Here is a 23889-nt window from a genome sequence, read left to right on the forward strand (position 1 = left end):
GCCATGACCGTTATGCAGGCATGGTGGTAAGAGCTGGGTGGCGTTGCAACTTTTGGCTCGGTGCCGGCATTTGCACGCGTCCTCATCTGTGGGTTGCCATCTCTTCAGCTTTGTATGTGCTTTTTCTAAGGAGCTTGCAGGGTGGGTTTAGTTTCTTGAGAGAGTTTTCACTCGCGCTCCGATACGTCAATGGAACGGGTGGTGGTATGCGGTCATTGGCAAGGCTGAGAGAGTTCTAGCTTACAGAGTTCGGGAGGGAGGGGTAATTAGTTGCTCGAAACTATTTAAAGAGCGCGTTCTGTCCTGTTGTTTCCTCGAGGTCTCATATGCTGCATCTTCTTCCATCTCAATCTATTGCAGTATACAATCTCTCGCACACAAAAACATCCACACCCTCTTTCCCACTTACACACGAACCGTCCCCAACAACACCACCAACTACGTGCAAAAATCCCACCATGTCTCTCCAAGGAAAAGTCGCACTCGTCACCGGCGGCGCCAAGAACCTGGGCGCCGAAATCGCGCGACAGCTGGCCGGGCAGGGCGCCAGCCTGGCGCTGCACTACAACTCGGCCAAGTCCAAGACGGACGCCGACGCGCTGGGCCAGGAGTTTGCGTCCAAGTACCCGAAGATCAAGGTCAAGTTCTACCAGGGCGACCTGACGACCGAGGCGGCGGTGGAGAAGCTGTTCCAGTCGGCCAAGGGGGACTTTGGCCAGATTGACATTGTGGTCAACACGGTGGGCAAGGTGCTGAAGAAGCCGATTGCGGAGATTACCGAGGCGGAATACGATTCCATGTTTGCGTGGGTTCTTTTTCCTTGAACCTGTTCTCGCAGGAAAATAACAAGTCGGCGCTGACATTTGTGTGGCAACTAGCATCAACTCCAAGGCTGCCTTTTTCATCCTCAAGGCGGGCAGCAAGTACGTGGCCGACGGCGGCAAGATCATCACCATTGTCACGGCGCTGCTGGCGGCCTTTACGGGCTTCTACACGTCGTACGCCGGGTCCAAGGCGCCCGTCGAGCACTTTACGCGGGGCGTGGCCAAGGAGCTGCAGTCGCGCCTGGTGAGCGTCAATGCCATTGCGCCCGGTCCGATGGATACACGTGAGTTGTGCCTTGATCTGCAGCAGCTGCAACAAAAGCAGCAACAAGTTCCCACAGCATGGGAAGCGAAAACTGACACTCGTTCTAGCCTTCTTCTACCCGCAAGAGTCGGCCGAAGCCGTGGCCTTTCACAAGAGCCAGGGCCTGGGTGGCCGACTGACCGAGGTCAAGGACATTGCGCCGCTGGTGCGCTTCCTCGTCACCGAGGGCGGCTGGATCACGGGCCAGACGCTGTTTGCCAACGGTGGCTACACGACCCGATAGATGTATGCGCGTGGATGATGGGTTTATCCATGAAGCAAATGTACCTTGGACCCGTGGCTACGCGACCTGATGGATGAGTACCGGTATAGATGGTGTGTTTGCCCATCAAGCAAGTGTTGCCTGGAATGAGTCATAGTATATGCTTGAAAATAGTGGAATAAGATAATTTACGAGTGAGAAATCATCCGGTATCAATGCAGCTGCAAGCATTTCCTGCGCCGTGTCGGTTGTCTTTGGCCTCAGTCATGTCGTACAAGTGCACGGCCCGCAAAGGCATCCATCGGTGTGCATGTCAATATCTGCCCGACGGACGGGGATCCATATTGGGCCGTTTGGGGGCCGATGGGTATGCCAATCGCGATGGATCTCTGGCTACACGATTTGAGATACATGCATTTTTAAAATAATAAAAATACAAGTTGTGAATACAAAAACCGACATGACAAGAAGCCCACGACAAGCCCCCCTGGAAAGATATGGGTTTCTGCAGTGGATTCGTTAGCGGCCTCCTCTGGCGTGCGTTGAGGTGCATTGGCGTCGTTACAGGGGACCGGCCCCCTGTGGTTTGATCAAGTATGGCACATCGTATCCCACTAACACGCTTGCTTGGCATCGGCCACTGCCTGCTGTTAAGCGGACCGGCCAGCCAGCCAGCCAGCCAGCCTCAGATGGGGAAATGGCTTCCCAGCCACTTGAATTTACGGTCAAGGCGGCCAGGTACTGGTACGGTACTGCACCACGGACAAGGTACCGGCCGCCTTCCAGACGGGCTGCCACAATGGATTGGTCCCGACTCGTGCTGCGACTCCTCTTGCCTGCATCTTGCATCCTGCACAACAACCTGTTCTCCATCTACGACAAGGACCACACAGACTTTTTTTAAAAGAATTTCCTTGCTCTGCCTCTTTTCCTCCTTTGACTCATTTGTTCGGCAAAGGCAGGGCTTTCTTTCCCTAGTCTTCGCTTGACGTCTGCTTCTGCTCGAATTTCATACAAAATTACACCAGAGCTCAACCTACCTACCGCCACTGGAAACTACAACCTCGCTACAGCATCACCGACGTACCAATTCAGTGCGCCCAGCTGTCGCAAGCTGCAACATTGGACGGCGCTTATCCTTGATACAGTCGCCGCTCTTTTCCGAGGCGGACAATATCAAGCTTTCCCGCTGCTGCTCCTACCGGCCGCCAGCCAGCCAAGCTCACCAACTCGATACACCTACATACTATACACATACGCCAGAAAGAAGGCGCAGCAGCAACCACCATGCCCTTCTTCCCCGAAGCCTTTACAGAAGGCCTCTCCGTCCCCTCGAGCGGCCACCATCGCCGCTCCTCCTCGCGCCACCGCACCAGCAAGCGTCGCCGCTCCCGCTCCAGCTCCCGCGATCGCGACCGCGGCTCCGGCAACTTTGTCAGCGACTTCTTTGGCAAGGACAGCTCCTACAACAAGCACAATGCCTCGCGCGGCTCCTTTTTCGGCCTCCCTCTAGGCAATACTTCACGCGGCAGCCTCTTTGGTTTCGGCGGCGGTACGTCCCCCCCCCCCCTCTCTCTCTCTTCCTTTCCCGCCCTCTTCCTTTCCCGTCCTCTTCTAACAGCGACATCTCCCCAGGCAACTCGCGCTCCTCGTACTACAAGCGCTCCCCCCGCAAGGGCTTCATGCAGCGATCCTACAAGCAGCTGAAGCGCCTCATCCGCGACCTCTTACACTGGTTCAAGCGCCACCCCTGGAAGGTCTTCTTCATGGTCATCATGCCCCTCGTCACTGGCGGCGCCCTCACCGCCCTCCTCGCACGCTTCGGCCTGCGCATGCCCCCGTCCCTCGAGCGCGCGCTGGGCATGGCCTCGCGCGCCGCCTCCGGTGACGGCTTCGGCTTCGTCAGCGACGCCATGCGCATGGCTGGCGGCGGCCCTGGTGCTGGTGCCGGCGCTGCCCGCGGCGGTTTCGCAAGCGCCAGCTATGACCGTTATTCTCGCGGCGGCGGCGGCGGCGGCGGCGGCAGCTTTGACGCTTTCGAGGGCTTTGGTCGCGCCAGGAGCCATGGCGGTGGCGGCGAGGACTGGTCCAGTGGCCTTGTAAACGGCGTCGCCAAAATGTTCATCTGAGAGGCTGCAAAACCGAACCATTTAGCATGTACAAACGCCAATCGCTTCTTCTGTCTTTAACTCCGTGTGCGCACCTGACTGGATTTATACGAATTTGGAAATGTTTCGATACCTATCACTGCACGAGAACCCCGCCTGTCCTTATACACTCATATATAACATCACTATCATCTACCCTACCACACATGTATATATCACATATAGCCATGCTTGCTTGCCCTAGCACTTCAAAGCTACCTCTTGCCAGCGTCACAATAGTCTATTTAGATGGCAGAATTTCTAGTTAGGATCAATGCAAAATACAAGTCATTTCACTTTTTTTAATGCAGATACAAGACAAGTGCCTGATTTGGTAGTATATTCTGCAACTCTTTCATCTTGTGCTATCTCTATGCACCCTTTGTGGTTTTTCTTGTTTCCCTTGTTTGCCTTATTTTCTTTGTTTTTCTCTCTTCATATAAGTTTTGCAAAACCAAAAGATAAGAAATGTGCAACCAGATCCTCGGTGAAATGTCTGCTAAACCAAAAAATAAATAAAAAGGCCACCGTCAAAACACACATTTCGACCCTTTCGCTAAACAAGCAAAGTAAGTAAGCAGCCCGACTGAACAAAAAGAAAAAAGAAGAGCAGGAATCAAACAAATGCAACCCCGTTCCCAAACCCTCATGCTATGGACTTTGTAAAAAAAAAATGGAGACTGGAAAGAAAATTGCTATGTACATCATCATGGGGAGGGGTTTGCCTTTTTGTTTCAGTCTTCATCCAACATGTCGCCAACACTGCATGAGACTTGCACTGTGTGCAGTCATCCCTGCGCGAGGCTCTTTGTTGGTGTTTCCGCCAAAATACTTTTCCTCCTCTTTTGTCTTGGAGACCACCGCCCCCATTCTCTCCAATAGACTGTTCTGCCATCACCTAGGAATGTGTAAAAAACAAGGAGCTGCTATGTTGTAGGATGCATATACAGGTCGTGGGAATGGTTTCCTTTCTCCTTGGACACCGTTATCTGCGTGCTGGGTTATTCTCACGTAGAGGGCCCAGGCTTGTTTGGCTTCCAGAACTGCATCATTCGCCCCAACTTCTTCGTCTTGCTGCTACGCGCAGCTCTGCTCTCCGCCTCTTCAAATGTCAGCTCTGTGGAGAGCTTGCTGCGCTCTCCATGGGAGCTGCTGATGAGTCGGCTGAGGCTGATAAGGCTGGATCGCCGACGACCAAATGCCGCCGAGGAGACAGAAACCGGTCGCTGGTCACGTAGTACGCTCGGCTGAGGACGCGCTTGTGGATGGAACCCGCTCTCTCTTGTCATAGTCGATGTGCTGGAAGTGAGAGAGGGAATATCGTAGTCCATCGAGATGCGTACTTCCGGTCCAGGTTCGCCCATGAGCAGAGACCGGAATGAATTGTCTTCGGCCACTGAAGAGGGAGCTGTGGAGACACGCTGAGCATCAGACATGGGTGACCTTGGCGAAGGATGCGAAGACACTGTGCTCATCGAGTAGGGGCTTAGTGGCATCGAGGCGCCTTGTGGAAGTGTCAGGGGAACAGCATCAACAGGCAAGAGCTCGTTGGTTGGCATATGCAGAATCCTTTTCGGTGACGGCGCACCCGAGTCCCATGAATCTCGGCGGCTTGGCAGAACGACTGGGCTTGGCAAAACAGGCTTCGAGCTGCTGGGCTCCTCGACAATGACGCTCTCATGTAGCGAAGTCCTCGAGCATTCAGCACGTACAGAGCGAGCGCCGATGTGATCTTTGTCGCTGAGTCCTGAGCTCTTTCGGCGTACAGCAAGGCCACGGAGACTCGTAGTTTCCGAGCCACTGTCACTGAAAATGATAGTTTCGGCGTTGGTTTCCGGTTTGCTGCACATTTCTGAGGCGCCGGTGGTGTTGCCTCCATCACTGCCCTCATCTTCATCTTCCTCCTCTTCCTCCTCGAAGACGTCCGCCATTGTAGAGTTGCTACCAAATCTATTGATAATAGCTCGACCAGCATCAAACGGTGGCAGATCAGGAGCCGATTCAGCCCGTCGGTGGTAGTGCATACCTGGGCCGACGAATCCCTTCATACCTTGAGCACTGTGCAGACGGCGTCTTCCAGCACTACCAGCGGCGCGCTGAGCCGCCTCCCACTCGGGATTGTGTGGGAGTGGCGTGTTGAATGGACCAAGTGCAGCATCGAGATCAATCATGGGCGACATGATCTCGTCTGGTCGACGCGGCTGCTGTGTCACCAACGTGGGCAGCTCTGGAGGCTGAACACGCACAGGTGGGGCAGGAGCGGCATCTTGTGCGGCATCTTCTTCCTCGTCATCTTCGTCTTCATCCATTGGGGTGACAGATGGTGGGGGAGTTGGTGGTCGTACAGCACCGGGCTTCGATCTGCGCTTGTCCCCCTTGCTCTTGATCGGTAAAATAGAGCCAGCCCAGCCCTTGACAGTTTGTGCTCGAGACTTTTTGCTCTTCTTCTTCTCTTGCTTCGATTTTGACGGTTCGGCGGTCTCAGAGTCCGATCCTCGGTCCGAGGAGGAGACAGTGTGAGTGCGCGAGGCAGAATCAGAGGAGCTTGAGCTGATAGGGCGAGATCTTGTTGATGTGCTCGAGGGGCCGAAGAATGACCAGCGCTTTGGTGTTCTCGTTGGGCTAGGCAGCGCGGGGCCGACGGTAGCAGGTTCCCCGACACCAATCAGTGCGGGGATAGAGTTTCGGCGTCTGGGGGATGTGTTCATCTGCTCGGGCTGAGTGCTAGCAAAAGACTCCAGAATGGCACCAGCCGTCGATGGTCTCGATTCTCGTGTCTCTTTGGTTGGGCTGCGTGAGAGAGGGACTGGGCTGTAATCATCACTGACGGAAGTAGGGGAAACAACAGAAGAGATGCTTTCAGACATGCAGTGTCCTGGTCGCGCGGTCACGGTACTAGATGTATCACTAGACACCAGGGACAATGGCCGAGGGATGAACTCGAGAGTGTCTGAGAAACCAACACGGGCTCTGGCGGTTGTTTTCGCGGGCTTAGGGCTGGGCGGCATGGAGGCTTCTGGTTGCTCAGCTGAGCGTGTAGGCGTGGGAGGCTTCTGAACAGGCTCAGGGAGCGCAGCTAAGTATTGAGGGTCGTCTGCGAGAGGCATAGTGGCATTGATTCCCCGGTCAAAATTGGTCGGGCTATTAGGAGCGCTGCTGCCTTTGAAAGTCCAGTCCATGGCGGGCGGGTGCAAAATGGGCAGGTCATTGGTAGAGATGGCGCCTGACATGCCTCTTCTATGGCCTCGTCGGGGCGGTGGAGGCTGTAGCGATTGAGGAAACCCGGCGTCTTTTGTTGGGCTTGTGCTCATGACAGCGATAGAACTACCATCGCGTATGCTTCCACCGACAAACTCGCTGCCCCCTCTACGGTGGCCATGGCGAACCGGTCTGGACGGAGAGGGCGTGGGGTTGGGAGAGTGCGGCGAGGTAGGCGGACTGAGCAGCACGGGCGAGTTAATGCTAGTGGGCATAGAAGCACCAGGATTGAAGCTAAAGTCGGGAAGCGCAGCAGGCCGGTGAGGACGATTGTCATGGACGGGAAAGCGGAACTCTTCGTGGCTGAGAGATGCGGGCGACGGCTGCTCTGCGAGTTCGGGAACCAGTTCTTCGGAAGAAGCAGGCTGAGCAGGGAAAACGAAATCGGGAATCGCGACTGGCGCATCTCGGCGTGACGAGGCAGTCGAGAGCGTGTCTTGTCGAGCATCGTAGGTCAATGGTTGCAACGTCGGAGACGATTCATTGCGGCCCATAGCAGGGCCGAGGGTGGCAGCCATCATTCCTCCAGCCGCGCAGCGGCAATATGCTCAAAGATGGAAACTATAAATATGTCAAGGTCATAGGACGACGCGAAAGGCGATGCGAAAGGCGAGATGCGCAATGGCGGAACAAAGTCGTGATTCGAAGTCGTGGGAGGTGTGCAAAGGACGTCGTAAGGGCGAATAAAGTCTGCTTCATAAATAGTGTATCTACGGGACCAAAGGTTGCGTCAGCGCAGGCAATGCCAGATTCATGGGCAGCCGGCGACGAGAGGAAGTCGTCGACGGCACCGAGAGTAGTGACACGCACCTTGAGAAAGCAAACGGGGCAAAATGCTGGGGGCAGAAGAACCAAGGCAGATGAAACGAATGAGGCAAAAAAGAAAGGAGCGGACGGCCAAGACCAGCGACAACTCGAATTCGAGGAGCAGCTGGAATCGCACCAAGGGGCGGATTCAAAAGGCGCGCACAGGCGTCGAAAGTTGAGAAGAGGTGAAGATGCGGAATGAAGGAAGGACGAGGAAACGGGGCCAAGTGAGAAGAAGAACGAGAGCCAGGCTTGGGGCGGAGACAGAAAGCGAGACAGACGGGCAGCCAGCGAGAGACAGAGACAGATGGCCCAGCAAGCCGGCGGCCAGCAAAAAAGGCCAGCCAGCCGCTAGGCCAGGTTTGTTTGTTGGCTGGTGGAGACGGCCGTGGGGAGGGTCCCCTTCGATTTGCCCACCAAATTGCCCAGGTTGGCAACTGGCTACAGAAGGGGCCCCTCTGTATTTTACGCGCTGGTCCAACTGGGATGGCAATGTGTACATGGCAGTACGGGCTTCGTGGCCAAAGAGGGTATCCGTACGGATACGGAGCACATCAAAATCAATTACCTGCAGCGCCGTATTTTTGTGGACTCTGTTGTGGGTGATACTTGGCAGCAGGGCAGAAGGCAAGGGAAGGCAAGCTGCCAAGTCGCAGGTACAGGTGCGCCTGGAGCACAGCGTGCACAGCCAGGAACAGAGCCTGTAGTGTACCTCTGTCCCTGCCTGCACTCCGTAGCTTGCCTGGCATCTCCGCGCTGACGCACTGCAGCGGGGGGCGGGCAATGCAGCGCTGTAGCACGCTATCTGTTACGGCGCAGCGCCTAAAACTGCGTTCGGACGGTGCCATGTAACCATGTTTTGGCTGTTTGTTGCTGAGCTACCATACATCAACAAGGCTCAGCTGTCGAATATCCTAATCCGCCATTCATCGGCTAGCACGGACAGAGTAGATTTGATGTCAATTGTGGCCTGCATCCTGATTTTTGCTGCAACAGCATCTATATTTTACAAGCGCACGTCAGACAACGGCGCCCAGCACGGCCCGTGGCACACGCAGCGCCGACGGAATGGGATGGGCGTTGTGCCAAACTCGGCCACAAGAATGAAATGGTGGACGCTGACAGGACAGACCCAGCCCGCTTCCCGGAGATTGACGCAGCCCCATCATAGGTTAGAGAACACGAAATATGCCGACCAGAAGCAGCCTCCTGGGGATTGCTGCATTGTGGCTTGATGATGGGGTTTTCTTGTTTGCCTTTTCTGCTGGCCGCGCCCCTTTTTTTCTCGCAACCACAAGAAACGGCCGGCGGCCACACACCACCGGCTGCCGTGCAAGCCGCAGCAGGCAGCTGATGGCAACGACCTGCAGCCAGCTCCCGCAGACCTGGGACCGGAGACGAGGCATCTTGGCTCCGCGAGGGAAAACGCTGCTGCGATGTGCTGTGTACCGTCGTGCGGCAGCAAGCGTGAGCATCTCCCCGCCTCCTGTGCTGGCCCTCGACCGGTCTGGCGGCCGGCAGACACTGGCAACTGGTCGGCCACCATGGCTGACGCTGCATCCATCTCGCGATTTGCTTTCTTTTTTCTCCTGCAGCTCGCCATCCATGCATCGATTCAGTTAGCTGGCAACTCATCAAATAGAAGTCCTGCATCATCCCGGCCACCCACTCGTTCGCTTTTCGTCCTTGGCTTCCCACTTTGGATCCTGCGAATGGGTCAGCTGGTGCGCCAATGTGCCAACTTTGCAACCAAAATGCGGCGCCATCTCAGCGCTCTTGGTGCTGTGGGTCCGCTAGGCCCCGCACGGTACGAGCCTTCAGGGCAGGCTGCCAGTAGTCAGGCACACGGCCTGATGATCCATCCAAACCATAAACTTGTGTGTGGCAACGAGTCGAACTAGGAGCAAATATTAGGTGTATTTCACTCATCCATTTATGTTATTCGCAACACCACTCGACACTAGTCGTGCTGTCGACTTCGGTCTCCTGTTCTGGCGTTGGCTTGCTGCCAGCACTGAGCATACCCACACTCCCGTGACGCCCTCATTTTGCCTCCCCTTGCTTTTGCTGCCAAAGTGCATGCAGCGTCTCGCCCTGCATCTACCCTCTCCTGTGTCCTGCATGCCAGTTGGCAGCTTCAAAAAAGGATACGCGAACGAGCTAATTATACCACTGTTATAGAACATGCCCCGCTTCTGGAAGCATAAGATGAACGAAAAGCGAATCTCTAGTCAAGCTTTCTTAGAGAAAAAAAGAGCACGGCTACCAATCGAACCACTCGCAGTTAGTCCCAGGCACCCTCGGCACCATATCCATTTTATAGAGTTCCCTGTTGCTTTTGCCCACAACAACACAGGAGCACAGAGCCTCTTGCGCAACCAAGTTCAGCTTGTCTAATAGCCGTGGCAATTCTTCAGTTCGCGATGCGTCACCAAGAAAGGCGCCTGCACTGCAACTGGTATGAAACATCTCGTTTCTTATACCGAGAATGACTGAAGTCCGCTGTGTCTGCATCCGGGCGTCAATATGCACGCAGGTACACACGTGTACTCGCGTCGTATCCAGTTGACTTCCTCGCCACAGACAGTATGCGACAATGAACCAACACTGGCCTCGATTTGTATTTTCAACCTCCCTTGAGCCTACGTATCAATAAATTAATAAAGTAAACAATGACACAGGCAGCGGCCGCGGTCCGGATGGCACGGTGCGGCGCAGTGCAACCGTGAACATGGGTTAGCTTGTCAACCAGTCGAGTAGCCGCCCACATGCAGGAGGACATCAGCTTGGTCAATGCAGCACCCCCTTGTGAGTATAGATATTCATAGCCGCTTCGTATCCTCGTGCACGGCCACTCTGCACTGCCTTGCCGCCGGTCTCTAAAACATTGGCATCGCCGGCCATGTTCCCCGTCTTTTTTCTATTGCTATTATGCGACCTTGGCAATTTGGATGCGGCCCTTGCCAGTATCTCAAAATAAGACTAGAGCGACTGGGAAGGGCTGGTTTCACAGCTTCCAGGTTTAGAGCTGCTCTACTGAGTATGCCATGACACGTCTCACCTCGCACCAGGAATATCAGATACCGTGAACTGGTAGTACTGTACTTGCGTACATACCTGCAGCCCCAACTCTAGAAGGCCGACGGGCCTGTAAGGTAGCTTCCGGGGGGTGGTACTGATACAGTGATACTACATATGTGCACCAACTGCGCCGTGGAGGAAACATGGTTGAGTCAAGATGTGATGTGCGTGCATGGGTGTGTCCGATGCCAGTCGGCAAGAGACACAGATCTTGCTTGAGTCAAAACTGTAATATCTGTAGTGCGGGTGAGGCAGGGTACCTGCAACAAGTACCGTTCAGTACCCTCCATATTCAGGTCCCACGGGCAAACGACTCGCATGTCTTCTGAGCCCAGCCTGCAACAAGTCACCGCTTCCACGAGTCGATCAGAGACATGGTTGATAGCAGTGTGTCATGCGAACGACCATCAATGGCCCGTGGAACAGCAGCTGCACCTCTCCCCCCCATAATCTGCTCCCGCCATCCCGGTGCTAGCGCCGCCAATCTTCCTCCCTTGTGCGACTCCCTTGGCATTGCGATTTGCAGTGGGCGTGCCGGCCAACTCTCATTTCAGCAGGGTTGAAAGTACTGTGTATTTGCCTGGCCCAGATGCCCAGGTACCAATTGCTTCGGATTATTATTCCTTTCCGAAATGCTATTTCAGTCGCCAAAAAAAAGACTAGACGAGCCCGCCACTCACTTCCGCCTGTGTCATGCTGGTAGAACCCGCGCGCCCGGGCGCCGCCCCCGGGACTAACGAACTGCCCTGACCAAAGTCATTCGTCATCTCGTGGAACCTGGGGCTTTGGATGACCGTGACCGTTTTTGGGATGGGGGGTTATTTGATTGCAGTGGATACTGGTGGAATTGACTCTGCACAATCGCAATGCGCCAGTCTGCAAGGAAGCGATGCCCCCCGTTCGTGTCGGCCAAACCCCTGACCGGCGCTAGTTACTGAGAGATGTTTGGTGGGTTGGGGCCCTTTCTTATTTGTATTGTGCACTGTGTTTTTCTTCCATCACAATCGCTCTGCTGTGTGTTGTTCTCGGTGAGAAATCCTCCAGCGCGTACGGATGCAGGTCCAGTTGCTCCGGCGCCGTCCGCTGTGGTGGCTTCAAATCCATCCTTGGCAATGTGGCTGTGAATCTCGAGATTTGGTACTCAGTCCAGCAATCGGCCGGTGATGTTCTGTTTCCGGACATAGAATTTAATCTTGTTGAGCACTGCCGCAGCTACGGCAGAGCGCTGCCCATATTTCTTTGGGCACAGACTGCCAGTAATAACAGAACTTTGCTGCATGGATCGTGGTCTCCTGTGATCCCTGCAAATGACGTGGGCTCAGCTGGTATTGCTAGCGACGATGCTATCCCAGTAGCGGCCCCCGTTTGAGGGGACGTCGAATCGAAATCTCAAACTGGGTTTCGCCCAGGATGGGCAAATTAATCCCACGCCGCTACGGAAATCTGAATACAGACATCGTCGCCCTCGGACCAGCGCAACCTCCTGTCGCCGTGTGCAACCAAGCGGACCCGGATCGTCGTCCACTCAATCCCTCTTGTCTTATTTGATCTGGATGGCGCATCTCACTAAATGCATTGCAGACGTCGTGTTGACCGGCCATTTGCATCTCCCTTTGCTCATACCGCAAGTCGGATCAGTTCTATCACGGCATCATGACCGCCTGGTGAGATGTAAGCGACCTCAGTTACCCCATCCAAAGTTCATCTCGTCAACTCTATCACTTGTGCGCCCCATTTGTCATTTCAACCCAAGCTCGTGTGACGAGGCTTCGCCGCTCACTGGATGTGTGAGATTCACGTCGCTTAAATCGTGCAGACGCCTCCTCGCGAGATCTGGGGGCTAGCCGTCCAATCTCAAACCCAACACAAGGTCTCACTTGCGGGTAGGGAATAAGGACAGCAACAGTGCGAAACTGTGACAACATCTTCAATCGGGATTTCTGTGTTTGTGACTAATATTCAACTAACTCTTCGGACTTACTTGTCACTCTGCTATTTTGCTGGGTTAAATTATGTCCTGATGATGCCCGGACATTAACAAGTTGAACTGGTGATTAGTACGGGACAGTGAACTGTGTGTAAGGTTAACTTGCGGTTGCCTGGGTTGAATGATGGGTAGTCTGCCTGTCGCTCCTTTTGGTTTTTCTTTATTTCCAGTCAATCCTGGCCGTTTGACACCGCTGCAACTGCGACATCCTGACGGCTATGCCTCGACTCGTCAAAAACCTATGCATTGATGTCGGGAAGAGCAACGAGTTCTCCCTCCAAAGCAAAGGGTATTAAAAAACAAAACAAACACAGGATGCACAACCTTCGTATTCCACCTAGGAAGGACTATACTTGAGTCCTCACGATGAATTTAGGTTGAAATATACATATTTCAACTTAAGCTATAGGGTACGGTGCTTCACATCGAAGTGTACTGCGCAAGTGGCTCTCCACACCGCCTTTCCTCGTTGCGCGAGTGGTCCCTGCAAGATGGCTTATCAGGCGGCAGAAAAAAAATAAGATGGCTTGGACCATGTTTGCGCAGGTAGTGATCCGCCACAGATTCGATCCAAGCAGCCCAATAACCACATAAACATGACGGAACCTACCTCACTGTCCGAAGTGACCCAGGCTGAGAAGCCCCTGGGCATGCGAAAGAATGGTATGTCTCTGGCGAGTGCGTCTGAGTGCTCCAATACTGACCCGGTGGACAGGCAAGCAGTGGCATGCACCCAAAAAGGCTTTTCGCCCGACCGCAGGCCTCACAACCTACGAGAAGCGCACTAAGGAGCGTGCGCTCATGACTCAGATGAAGGCCAAAGAGAACGAGATGAAGACAGAGAAGAAGGAAGCGCGTCAGGTACGGTGAAGCATCGGTAATTGATGACCGCCCATGACTAACGCCCCGCAGCGCAAGGTTGATGCGATCCGCGAGAAGCGAGCCAAGAAGGCCGAAAAGGAGCGATACGAGAAGTTGGCCGAAAAGATGCACAAGAAGCGTGTCGAGCGCCTCAAGCGCAAGGAGAAGCGCAACAAGCTCATCAGTTCTTGAGCGAGACCGCTGGAGAGCACTTGACCAGACACGCATCGCTGATGCAGCGACAAATCCATTTTCAGAAGCACGCCCGTCCCCACAATGAACCTGGATTCTCGATAAATTATTGCTTGCGGAGAGGTATACCTGTGATTTCGAGATCGTCACAGTCGCAAGATATACTTCATTTGAGCGGTGCTACGGAGCGAATATGGGGACTTGATTTCTGCAAAACCACGAAAATGCGCGGCTCAAGGCGTGATTTAACATTACGATACATTCCGGACGACTATGGGAGTTTTTCTTGTCTTCTCGTTTTATTCTGACATGACACGTACATACATACAATACATGGGCAAACACAAAAGGCGGGCGTTAGGCATGTTCTGCATCAAATTTTGGGGCGCTTCGGAATGAACAATAAGAAACGCGACGATTAAAAATAGAAATTCCAATCTTGAGGACTTCCCCATTGACGACGACCGTTTCATGCTAGTTTTTAAATTGCCCGAGCCTGCTTTGTATGTGATTATCGCTGGGCTGAGACAGCTATAGCTGCTTTGGCATGTGAAGACATGAGACGATGGTGCATGGCCGCCGGCAGGCGGGGGCGGAGGTCACTTGGATTCCTGGGCAGCTGAGCTACTGGCGCGCAAGCTCCGCCTTGCCGAACCAAGACCTTTTTCCTTACCAAGAACAAACCTTGCCAACAAGGAGCGCAACTAACTATCGAAAAACAACACGAGACAATAATCTGCACTGGGTAACCCCTGTATCTGGGGCTTCGGGCCACGCATATGCTGTGAGAATTGGACTCCAGGATAAGACAAGACATGTCCGGCACAAACGGTATCGCCTCGCCGCAGACAACAACGTCGCCGACCCGACGCCACCAGATCAAACGATCGCTGTCCGAGTTTACATCCCCTGGCAAGTCAAGCCGCGCCAGGAAAGACCGCCTAGGCAACGGCAATCACGATGAGGGCAGCGGCGGTGCAGGCAGTAGCAGCATCCGGCATCCCCGTCAGGCGTCTCTGGCCCCAGGCGGAGTTGCTCGCATGTCCCTCGACATGCCGCGCAGCAACAACTTCTCACCTGCCATGAGCCCTGACCAGAGTAGACGAGGCAGCGCGCTCAACCCACAAATGGCGCCACCCCTTGCCAAGGAGACCAAAGCTAAAGAGGGGGAGCAAAAGGCGAGCTCGACGAGGAGCAGCAATGCCCAGCTGCGGCAGAACCAGGCGACGATCGCTGGCAATACTGAGTACGTATATGGACTGGGAAGAACGGCCAGGTACGGCGACGGACAACAGCTAACGCATGGTACAGAACGCTGACACAATCACTCGTCGAGCTTAATGACTTTTCGGCCAATGCCTCTCGGCAACTCGACGATGCCTACTACGCTGTCCTCGAAAAGATGAGCGCCCTACACTCTACCATTACGTCGCTCAAGGGGCTTGCCGAGACATCGCATAGTATACATGATACGTTTGAAAAGGACTCCCGCGGGCTGGAGAACCAGATTGCGACGCAGCTGGGTGCCATGGGCCACTTTCAGAACCACCAGACCAAAGTGACATCGCTGCAGAAGCGCATCGACAAGGGGCGCGCCAAGGTCAAGTCGCTGAGCGACCGGGTCGAGACGGTGCGGCAGCGGATCGAGAAGTGGGAGCGGGCGGACCGCCAGTGGCAGGAGCGAACGCGGCGCAGGCTCAAGATTATCTGGTCCGTCATGTCGGTCGCGGTGCTGGTCCTGATTGTCCTATTATGGACGGTGAGCAGCTCGGCGCACGGCCCGCGGGCGGCGGGTGCCGGGCCGACGGACGAGCTGGGGCGCGCCATTTCAATCCTCGAACCCTTCAACGCTTCCGACTCGAGACAACCGCCAGGACCGGAAGGCACAGAAGCCCAGACGAGGATCCTGTGGAAGACGCCTGCACGGGGAACGGATCGTCTGCGTGCATTTGATGAGCTCTGAGAAAAGGAGATGCCCAGATTCGTCTGAACCATGCCCAATTCCCTCGTTGGGAAATGACGATGCCAAGAAGAGTAACATCATTCGACATTGGTAGCTCCGCTGCTTGTTGCAAGTGTTTGGCGCCTGGGCGAAGTCAGCTCTTTCGGCAACACCGAGCTGGCTGCATGAGGGCGCAAACGGGGCTGCAGCGAAACGTCACGCGCTGGGCCACTGCCACTGCCACGGCGGAGCTGAGCTGGAGCTTCCAAATGATGCCAGCAAAGCATCTTGGAAGGCCGTTTCAGACGGCATGTGGGGAAATCACGTCTAATTTTTTTTTGTTTCGTCGGATCTTGCATGAAGCGTAATCTGTCTTTCTTGTGGCGGAAATGAGTCCGAGGTCTGGACCTTTGCCGCGGGCCTTGTTGGGCCACTAAACATTGCGTATTATACCCCTTTGTATTTGAACAACTTAATCGAAAAATTTCCAACTACCCAACGACAGGCCCGTTACAAAGTGATGTACTGCGAGCGATTAAAGTGCAGTATGAGGTACTAGGGCTATGTATGACAACTTGATGATGCTCTCATTCGTCCCTCACAGCACCCCTTATTTTAGGATTGCAAATACTATTGGCATTACTTCTAAAATGCCTCGGTAGTGGAATAATACATGGAAGGGCCACAATACTGTATTAGAGCCAAGAACCATGCAGAGACTTGTCATGGGATGTCAAATTGGTTGACGCAACACCAATCGACAGCTCGGCGTCGCCCGATTGTGTATTGGACAAGGCAACACAAGCTGGTACGTTTTTGGTTTTGGTTGGTCGTATGACTTGTACAACCCAAAAGTAACTAACATTGCCGTGCTAAAAATGGTACGGCAGTGCAAAATGAAGACGGGAATCACAAAAACAAGCAACATGGACCACATTATAATCCTACCCCAGTCTTTGAAGGCGGCCGGCGCACTGCCTCGGTGCCAAGGGCGCGTACGCTGGGCCTCGCCAGCGGCCTCGCCACAGGGCTACATGCCCCATCAACTCACGTTCGCCGATGGGAAAGAGCAAGAAGCAATACATTTGAGTTTCATCTGTCGTCTTCTGATGGTCGTGAGGAAAAACCATGAGTCCGGGGTCTGGCGAGTTGGTGCTGCAAGGTAGTAGTCCGGCTGGGACCGCGTCGGAGTCTGTTCCGAGCAAGCTGAGCCTGGCAATGGAGCACGTTGCCCGAGCGAGAAGCGACTAGGTAGGTAGCAGGAAGAGATATGCTTGGGGCATTTGCTCGGGATGGGGGTCGGATTTGCTCCGACGGTAATTAGGTTGACTTCTTGGGTATTCCCTACGAGACGAACAGACCGCAACATGTCATGCAGGTATTTGGGGCCAGGCAATATAAGTATTACACAAAGGGGCTTGGAGATGATACAGCCGTTGTGACTGGCCGCTACAGCCGCTGTAGGACGTCATAGGCAGGTATTCGGCTGTGGATGACCACGGCCATGTGCAGCCGAGAAGCGAAGGAGGGAGGGGAGAGAGGATCACGATGGGCTCTGCAAATCCAATGCTAGAAATTAACCAGAAATTAAATACGAAAATTCTTCCAGCGGGATTTCAAGCATGCTTTTAGCATGAGAAAATGGCCCAGAAGAAAAAGGGCACAGGTCAATGATGAAATACGCAAAAACCAAGCATTGGCATCGACAAAAAGGCTACTGACTAGGTACCTAAGAGCAGAAGCAATACAGCGGGCGCAGTTGGCCGAAGCCGCCCCTCATCCCCGCTGTAACCGCCGCAATGGCAAAGCAGTAAAAAAAACCCAGCCACAGCAGTGAGGGGCACCTCGGGCTGAGCAGAGCAGGCGCTGTGGCAGGTGCCGTCAGAGACTACGAGCTTTCCCCAGCTTATTACTACGCTCCAGTTCGCCGCCTCATCACCGAGCTTTTCCCCTCGAAGACTTTTCCAAGAAGCCGCTGACCGGAAAAAAAAAGAAGTCAAACCCGGGCCTCTCTTTTCCCTCACCGTCCATTTTATCCTACTGGCTTCGCTTCCCCCGGCTACCTTTGCTTCATCGTCCCTCTTTGCATGCACCTACCGACCTTGATACCCACCTGTCGCCAGTTTGTCGTTTGCTGGAATAAGCTACGAACCAAGCTGCCGTCATTTGCGCACTTTCTCCTCTGACCTGACTCCGGGATTTCCTACGACTTTTTGACTTCTTTTCGAACCATTGGCCACTGAACAGCGCGTATAAACACTCCAAATTAACGAAATATTGGTGACGCGGGAGCGAGACCGTGTGTTATCGTTATCACCAATTCCCGAACCTACGAAGAACAGTGCCACGTTCAGCCATGGCCGCTGACAACCAAGACACATTCGTCGAGGCTACCGCCGGCGAGGATGGTGCGCCCCTGAAAATGACCAAGACAAAATCGTCCGACCAGCCTCCCGAGGGACAGACCCTCACGGGAAAGCAGGAACATTGTTAGTAGCTCAAGCTCGCCTCCTCCGCATAACCAGTCCTTTGCCCATGTACTGACACTCTATGCACTCAGACCTCAAGCGCGAGCTCATGGCCGAGCAGAGCATATACGAAATAAACGAGCTCAACTCACCTACAGCCCTCCAGCGCTTTGGCGCCCCGTTTCGATCCGAACACGGCGAGGTCTCCCCGCAGGAATCCGAGCTGCCCCTTCTGCGATACATCTTTGTCCATCATGTCCGCGACTTTCCCTTTCTTGACAAGGCTCGCGAAAAGGAATTCTGGCAAGACAAGCTACAAGTTGTACGTCTCTATCACTCCATCGTCTACTGCTTAGGATCTCGGCGCTGACATATCTCTGCCCGCATAGTTTCTGGAATCCTTTGCAACCAAGCACATTTCCTCCTCCGAAGACCGCCTCGAAGAGACAAAGCGCAGAAAGCTCGCAATCAAAGCACAAAAGATGGTTGAGCTCATGATGGTCTCTGGAATTGGCACTTCCTCCGGCTTCGAGGAGCGCATCCGATTCTCGGAAATCGAAATTGTCGACGCCAGTGCCATTGACACTGGTGTAATGCACACGATTCCCGAGGGCAATTATATCAACGGTTGGGACGTAAATGTTGCCGCCGTGCGCACCGTCTCAATCAAGCGCAATATTCGCCAGCACAAGCACTCCGAGTTTATTCTGCGCGTCAAGAAGAAGGGCGAGCTCGAGCACTTTGTAGCTCGCCGCTATGGTGACTTTGCTCGTCTGCACAAGCGCATCCGCACTGAGCTGCCCGGCCGCTCTCTTCCCTCACTGCCTAAGAAAAACAAGTCCAACTCCACGGCGTCGACTATCATGTCCGCGTTTGGCGGCGGCGGTGACGATTCCGATGATGGAGCTAGTGTGTCCACTGTGTCGACGCGGATGACTCGCCTTTCTACTGAGCCTGATGCGCCCTCTGCGAGACTGTCTCCGGCTGGCCACCAAAGAGCCAACTCTCTTCGGTCAACTGTTTCCAGAAACGGCAGTTCACCTCGCCTATCCTCGGACGGGCGACACGCCCCGGGTGGCGCTTCTCCAAACTCTGCTCCTAATGGAGAGGTATGTAACAGTATAATGCTTGAAGCGAAGCCAACCACTAATTCTGTCTCAGACTGTTGTCCTTGGTCGCGAACGGCAGCGAATTTCCCTGCGATCCTTCATTCGTTCTATGTTACATAACCCGCAAGTAGCTAACACCGCTGCCATGGAGCATTTCTTGACGGCGGACTCCATAACACCAACTGACGAAGATGTGGAGGACATTGTCCGTCGCAAGGCTCTGGACGAGAAGCGTGTTGAGGAGCAAAAGAACTTTTACGAAATTGCTCGTAAACGTGCAGCGGAGCTCGACGAATACATGGAACAGTTCCGACGTGATATTGTCGAGCGCAACGGTCTCACTATGCTCTTCAAGGAAATCAAGGAGAAGAAGACGATCGGAGATCTTAGCATACAGTATCGCAAGTTTGCCGAGTGGCTACGCATCGAAGTCGCTGCCGTCATCTACCATCTGTTCCTGGCCGAGGACAACTCTCCAGAAGTGTTTGCGCAGGCACGCAGAATCCACTCTCTGGTGCCATATAGCATCATCAAGAATGTGATTCGCATTGCCAACCCGGCCGCCGTCATGTCGGGGATCCTGGATGTCTTCATGGCGCAGCCCTTTGGCACGCGCTCCTTGCTGCAGCGCATCTTTTCTCTGACCCTGAATGACGGAATCAAGAGCTTCCAGAAATCCATCGACACCCTCAACGCCAAGATTGGTGACCCCGTCTTTTCGGAGAAGCTGCAGCGTTATACAAAGGCCGAGGAGCACATTAAGATTGCCATCCGCCAAGAGGCGGAGAGCGAGAACATGGATCTCGTCGTCACTATTTTGCGCTCGGATCAGCTGGAGCCTGAGCTGACGGGACCGCAGGTCCAGCGCCTCTTCAATGCCTACGTCGCCTTCAACAATGCCGTGGAGAACGTTGATGAGGAGCTCAAACAGGGCGCCGAGCTCTTCTCCCACCTTAAGCAGCTGCTCAAGCTGTGCACCCGCCAGCGTGACAAGGCTATGATGCTGAACCTCGTTGAAGAGCCTGTCACGCTGCAGCTCTTCCGCGACTTGTTCACTATTTTCTACGAGCCGCTCGTCCGCGTCTACAAATCGGCCAATGTCTACAACAGCGTGTCAGACTTTGCTGTCTTCTTTGATGACATTATCCAGACCGTGGATAAGTGTCGCGAGCAAGATGCGTCGGCTGACCCGAATCAGACGGTGCAGGCGTTTATCGACCTCTGCCAGCGCCACGAGCACAACTTTTACAAGTTTGTCCACGAGGTTCACACGCACGACAACGGACTCTTCACTCAGCTCATGGGGTGGATTGAAGGGATCCTCGAGTTCCTGCGCAAGGGCCCTAAGAATGGCAAGCTCAACGTCAATGCCCTCTTTGAAGGCGGCGTCAGCGCAGGCGCTATTGAGAAGGAGAAGGCTATAGACGAAGTCAATGCGCTTATTGCATGGCAAGAAGCCCGCAAGAAGTGGCACAATGATAAGACGCGACAAAAGATGGCTGCCGAGTCCAACACGGCCGGTGGTGGCATGGGCGGCAGTTTGGTAGGTGGATTGAGCTTTGACGTCTCCGACTTTGGGCTGGATAGCGCAGATGTTGAAGACTTTAACAACTTTCACGAAGAAGACTCGGAAGACGAGCTGGAAGCGGAAGCAGAAGACGAGATGGACCCGATTGAGGCGGAGCGCCGCCGCCGCCAGAAGCAGCAGCATACCCTCCGCCGCAGGGCGGGTGAGCCCGTCAAGCCCGAGATTAGCGAGGTGCACAAGCTCAAAGACAACTTTTTGGTCATGCTGCGCGAGGTGCTCGCGGATTAAGTTTTACTTACAGAGGGAGGGTTTTGAGCGAGTAAATGAATGGACGAGTGAGAGGAGGATGCATATCGTCTTGCGCCTTGTCCTTTTCCCATAGAGTGTTTTGGTCCTTTTTTTCTCTTTGGGTTTATTAATGAGTTGTTTTGGCCTATGATATCACGCTGGTTACATAGCATTACTACGAAAATCGCACTGCATTTTTTGAATTGCTCTCGCGTTTGACCTCCTGCCAAAGCAGCAGAGGACGGATGTATGCCATCTTGGGACCAGCTGTTCCCCCATCCACCGTGTTTAATTTACTGTCCCATTTACTCCCGTCCGTCAAAGCAGCAGAGGATATAAACTGTCTTGGAATCTTCATGTTTCCGTCAAACCATATCCAAGTAGTCATCACGCGATCAGCAGGTTTTTCTTATCAACTTTTTTTTTTGATAGTCATTCGCTCTGTAAAAAAAACCCATCTTCCGAGAGAGAAATTAAAAACAAATAAAAAGAACCCACGAGTTCCTCTCTCTAAAATCCTTCCACACTTTGTTCTATTCTGAAATAGATCCCCAACAGCTTTGTAGTTTGGTCGACACTTTTTCTTCGGATCGACCCTTCTTTTCCTCCCCATGACTTCTTCTTTCTCCACGTACCGTTTCGTTTCAATCATGCCAAAACGAGAAGATGGAAAACCATCCCCCCTGTCAGTATGCGTTATTCTTCATTGTCATCCCGAAACATAAAAAGGACGCGCTTTATATCCTTCGGCACCCCTTCTTTTCCTTAACCGTGATCCTGTTACGACAAGATCTTTTGTTGTAGCGTTCGCGGCAGAGATTCATGAGAAGACGACAACCCCCAATGATGATTTTGTAGTTTGTGCTGAAAATGAAAATAGATAGAGTCCTTCGTTTAATCATCGTTGTCGGTGCGCTCACGCTGCTGTCGGCGGCGCTCGCCCTGGTTGCCCGAGCCACTGTTCGTGTTGGCCAGCTTGCGCTCTAGCTCCTGGGTCTCGCGCTCGCGCGCCGTCTTGGCGTTGGCCTGCTCCTGGCGCAGGACGCCGAGGACACTGGTGAGGGTGGTGCGCCAGTGGTCGACGCGGGTGGCGAGCTCCTGGTACTGCTTCTGGCCGAACACGCGGTAGGTGACCTTGTGGACGAGGAACATTTGGCGCTGCTGGGAGAGCTTGCCCTCGACGAGACCGGCGCGGACCACGTCAATGGTCCACTTCTCGACCTCGTCGGCCGGGATCTGGAGGGCCTTGCAGATCTTCTCGTAGGCAATCTCGCGAGAGGGCGTGGCGGCCGCCAGGCTGGCAAAGGTCAGGAGGCGCATCTTGCGGTGCAGCTTCTCGCTGTCGAACTTCTGCTGCTCGACCCAGCCCTCGTGCTCGTCGTTGAAGTCGTTGTAGTCCTCGAGATCCTGCTCGGCGAAGATGTCGAGGAGTTGTGAGTAGACGGGGTGGCTGTCGGAGAGAGCCTGTATCGAGGGGATGGCGCGGAGGTCCTGGAAGAGGAAGTACGTGTTGGAGAGGATGGCTAGCTTGACGGCGCGGAGGGAGAGTCTTTGGGCGTCGTCCGAGGTGAGCTCTTCCTTGTCGTCGGCGTCGAACGTGTGGAGGGCCTTGAGCAGGAACTCGTAGCTTTCGCTATTGAACACGGTTAGCATCCCCTGGACTGTAAGTGCACACACGCCGATATATACGGCGCATTCATAAAACGTACCCCTCCTCACCAGCCTCGGCGGCGACATCGGCAACCTCCTCGTAAATCTTGCGCTCAATCTCCTCACCGGCACCCCAGGTATCCAGCCACTCGGGCAGCTTATCGAGGTAGTGGCGCAGGTTCTCAAACATGCCGTGGGCCTTGAGGAATTTGAGAATCTCCATGAAGACGCGAGCGCGGATGGGGTCGGCGGGCTCGAGCAGGTTGAAGACGGTCGAGAGGGCGTTGAGGGAGAGGCCGGCGCCGTGGACGGGCGAGTTGCTCATGGGCTTGGCAAAGCTGCCGCAAAGCGCGGGCAAGTACTTTTTGGGGTCGGCAGACTGGAGGACGAGGTGGATCATGAGGTTCGAGGCGGCGGTATACTCCTTCTCGGGGACCGTGTTGAGGGCGCTCGAGGCGGCGACGAGCTTGGAGAGCACCTCCTCCTTGGAGGGCGCCTTGTCGCCGCTCAGCAGCTGCTTGGCGTCCTCGGCCTTGAGGTAGTCGGCCATTTCTTTGGCGAGCTCCTCAAAGGAGCCATCGACAAAGAGCAGCTGGGGCTGCGCGTCGCTCTTGGCAGCAGGCATATTGTCAGAAATTCTGCGGGTTGCGTGCTTCCTTTCGTCGTCTTCGATCAGGATTGGCGATGAGGGTTAATTGCCGTGGGTTGAAATTTTGCCCTCGTTTTGGCAGGGTTGATTTCGACGGGCGGAGGAGGAGGAGGGATTCGCTCAAGCGGGCTTCTCGTTCTGCCACACACACGGCAGGGGCGGGGGTGAGAAAAATTGGACACACGAGGATACAAGAGGTTGACTCAGCAGAGGGGCCAGTAAAAAAAGAAGCCGTGGTTCAAGGTGGGCGGTCTTATTAGCGTCGACTTGTTCCCAGCATTACACAGTCACAGAGTCAGTGAGGGATTGGGCTACCAAAATGTGATAAACCTGCGCGCAGATTGGAATAGCCCTTGTGGCGGGGCTTTCTGCTTGGTGCTGCCTTCTGGGCCTGTCGTGGTGCACTTTCCGCCGCGAGACCCCGCCAAATTTTCTGCCGTCTTAATGTGTGGGCGCTAAGCGAGAGCGGTGGCAGGCAAAAGAGACATGTGACTTGGCACGTGATGACGCGTCTCAGCTTTCCTACACTTACAACACCAGACCATCTATCGCAGCTTTTTAAGTATAAAAA

The 23889-nt window shown here is 54.3% G+C and overlaps 10 protein-coding genes across 10 annotated transcripts; 6 read left to right on the top strand and 4 right to left on the bottom strand.

The window, feature by feature from the left end:
* Positions 1–458: 458 nt before the first annotated feature.
* On the top strand, positions 459–1372 carry LMH87_003640 (uncharacterized protein; the record flags this gene model as incomplete). Its single annotated transcript, XM_056194743.1, has 3 exons — positions 459–805; positions 879–1108; positions 1197–1372. 3 exons carry the CDS (start codon positions 459–461, stop codon positions 1370–1372), a joined length of 753 nt encoding a protein of 250 aa, XP_056048440.1.
* A 1266-nt stretch (positions 1373–2638) lies between these two features.
* On the top strand, positions 2639–3480 carry LMH87_003641 (uncharacterized protein; the record flags this gene model as incomplete). The annotated part of the gene is made up of 2 exons (XM_056194744.1): positions 2639–2903; positions 2987–3480. 2 exons carry the CDS (start codon positions 2639–2641, stop codon positions 3478–3480), a joined length of 759 nt encoding a protein of 252 aa, XP_056048441.1.
* Positions 3481–4505: 1025 nt separating this feature from the next.
* On the bottom strand, positions 4506–7250 carry LMH87_003642 (uncharacterized protein; the record flags this gene model as incomplete). Its single annotated transcript, XM_056194745.1, has 1 exon — positions 4506–7250. One exon carries the CDS (start codon positions 7248–7250, stop codon positions 4506–4508), a length of 2745 nt encoding a protein of 914 aa, XP_056048442.1.
* A 23-nt stretch (positions 7251–7273) lies between these two features.
* Positions 7274–8411, bottom strand: LMH87_003643 (uncharacterized protein; the record flags this gene model as incomplete). The annotated part of the gene is made up of 3 exons (XM_056194746.1): positions 7274–7466; positions 7567–7687; positions 8132–8411. The coding sequence occupies 3 exons, from the start codon at positions 8409–8411 to the stop codon at positions 7274–7276; spliced, it is 594 nt and encodes a 197-aa protein (XP_056048443.1).
* A 2174-nt stretch (positions 8412–10585) lies between these two features.
* Positions 10586–11339, bottom strand: LMH87_003644 (uncharacterized protein; the record flags this gene model as incomplete). The annotated part of the gene is made up of 6 exons (XM_056194747.1): positions 10586–10619; positions 10681–10694; positions 10771–10854; positions 10905–10980; positions 11214–11224; positions 11325–11339. 6 exons carry the CDS (start codon positions 11337–11339, stop codon positions 10586–10588), a joined length of 234 nt encoding a protein of 77 aa, XP_056048444.1.
* A 1888-nt stretch (positions 11340–13227) lies between these two features.
* Positions 13228–13684, top strand: LMH87_003645 (uncharacterized protein; the record flags this gene model as incomplete). The annotated part of the gene is made up of 3 exons (XM_056194748.1): positions 13228–13294; positions 13347–13492; positions 13544–13684. 3 exons carry the CDS (start codon positions 13228–13230, stop codon positions 13682–13684), a joined length of 354 nt encoding a protein of 117 aa, XP_056048445.1.
* Positions 13685–14499: 815 nt separating this feature from the next.
* Positions 14500–15647, top strand: LMH87_003646 (uncharacterized protein; the record flags this gene model as incomplete). The annotated part of the gene is made up of 2 exons (XM_056194749.1): positions 14500–14930; positions 14996–15647. The coding sequence occupies 2 exons, from the start codon at positions 14500–14502 to the stop codon at positions 15645–15647; spliced, it is 1083 nt and encodes a 360-aa protein (XP_056048446.1).
* A 629-nt stretch (positions 15648–16276) lies between these two features.
* LMH87_003647 (uncharacterized protein) lies at positions 16277–16758 on the top strand (the record flags this gene model as incomplete). Its single annotated transcript, XM_056194750.1, has 3 exons — positions 16277–16284; positions 16343–16434; positions 16517–16758. The coding sequence occupies 3 exons, from the start codon at positions 16277–16279 to the stop codon at positions 16756–16758; spliced, it is 342 nt and encodes a 113-aa protein (XP_056048447.1).
* Positions 16759–17982: 1224 nt separating this feature from the next.
* On the top strand, positions 17983–21019 carry LMH87_003648 (uncharacterized protein; the record flags this gene model as incomplete). The annotated part of the gene is made up of 4 exons (XM_056194751.1): positions 17983–18115; positions 18187–18416; positions 18484–19203; positions 19256–21019. 4 exons carry the CDS (start codon positions 17983–17985, stop codon positions 21017–21019), a joined length of 2847 nt encoding a protein of 948 aa, XP_056048448.1.
* An 894-nt stretch (positions 21020–21913) lies between these two features.
* On the bottom strand, positions 21914–23294 carry LMH87_003649 (uncharacterized protein; the record flags this gene model as incomplete). Its single annotated transcript, XM_056194753.1, has 2 exons — positions 21914–22652; positions 22729–23294. The coding sequence occupies 2 exons, from the start codon at positions 23292–23294 to the stop codon at positions 21914–21916; spliced, it is 1305 nt and encodes a 434-aa protein (XP_056048449.1).
* Between the last annotated feature and the right edge of the window lie 595 nt (positions 23295–23889).

This window comes from Akanthomyces muscarius, chromosome 2, assembly GCF_028009165.1.
Source record: "Akanthomyces muscarius strain Ve6 chromosome 2, whole genome shotgun sequence".
Taxonomy (NCBI): domain Eukaryota; kingdom Fungi; phylum Ascomycota; class Sordariomycetes; order Hypocreales; family Cordycipitaceae; genus Akanthomyces; species Akanthomyces muscarius.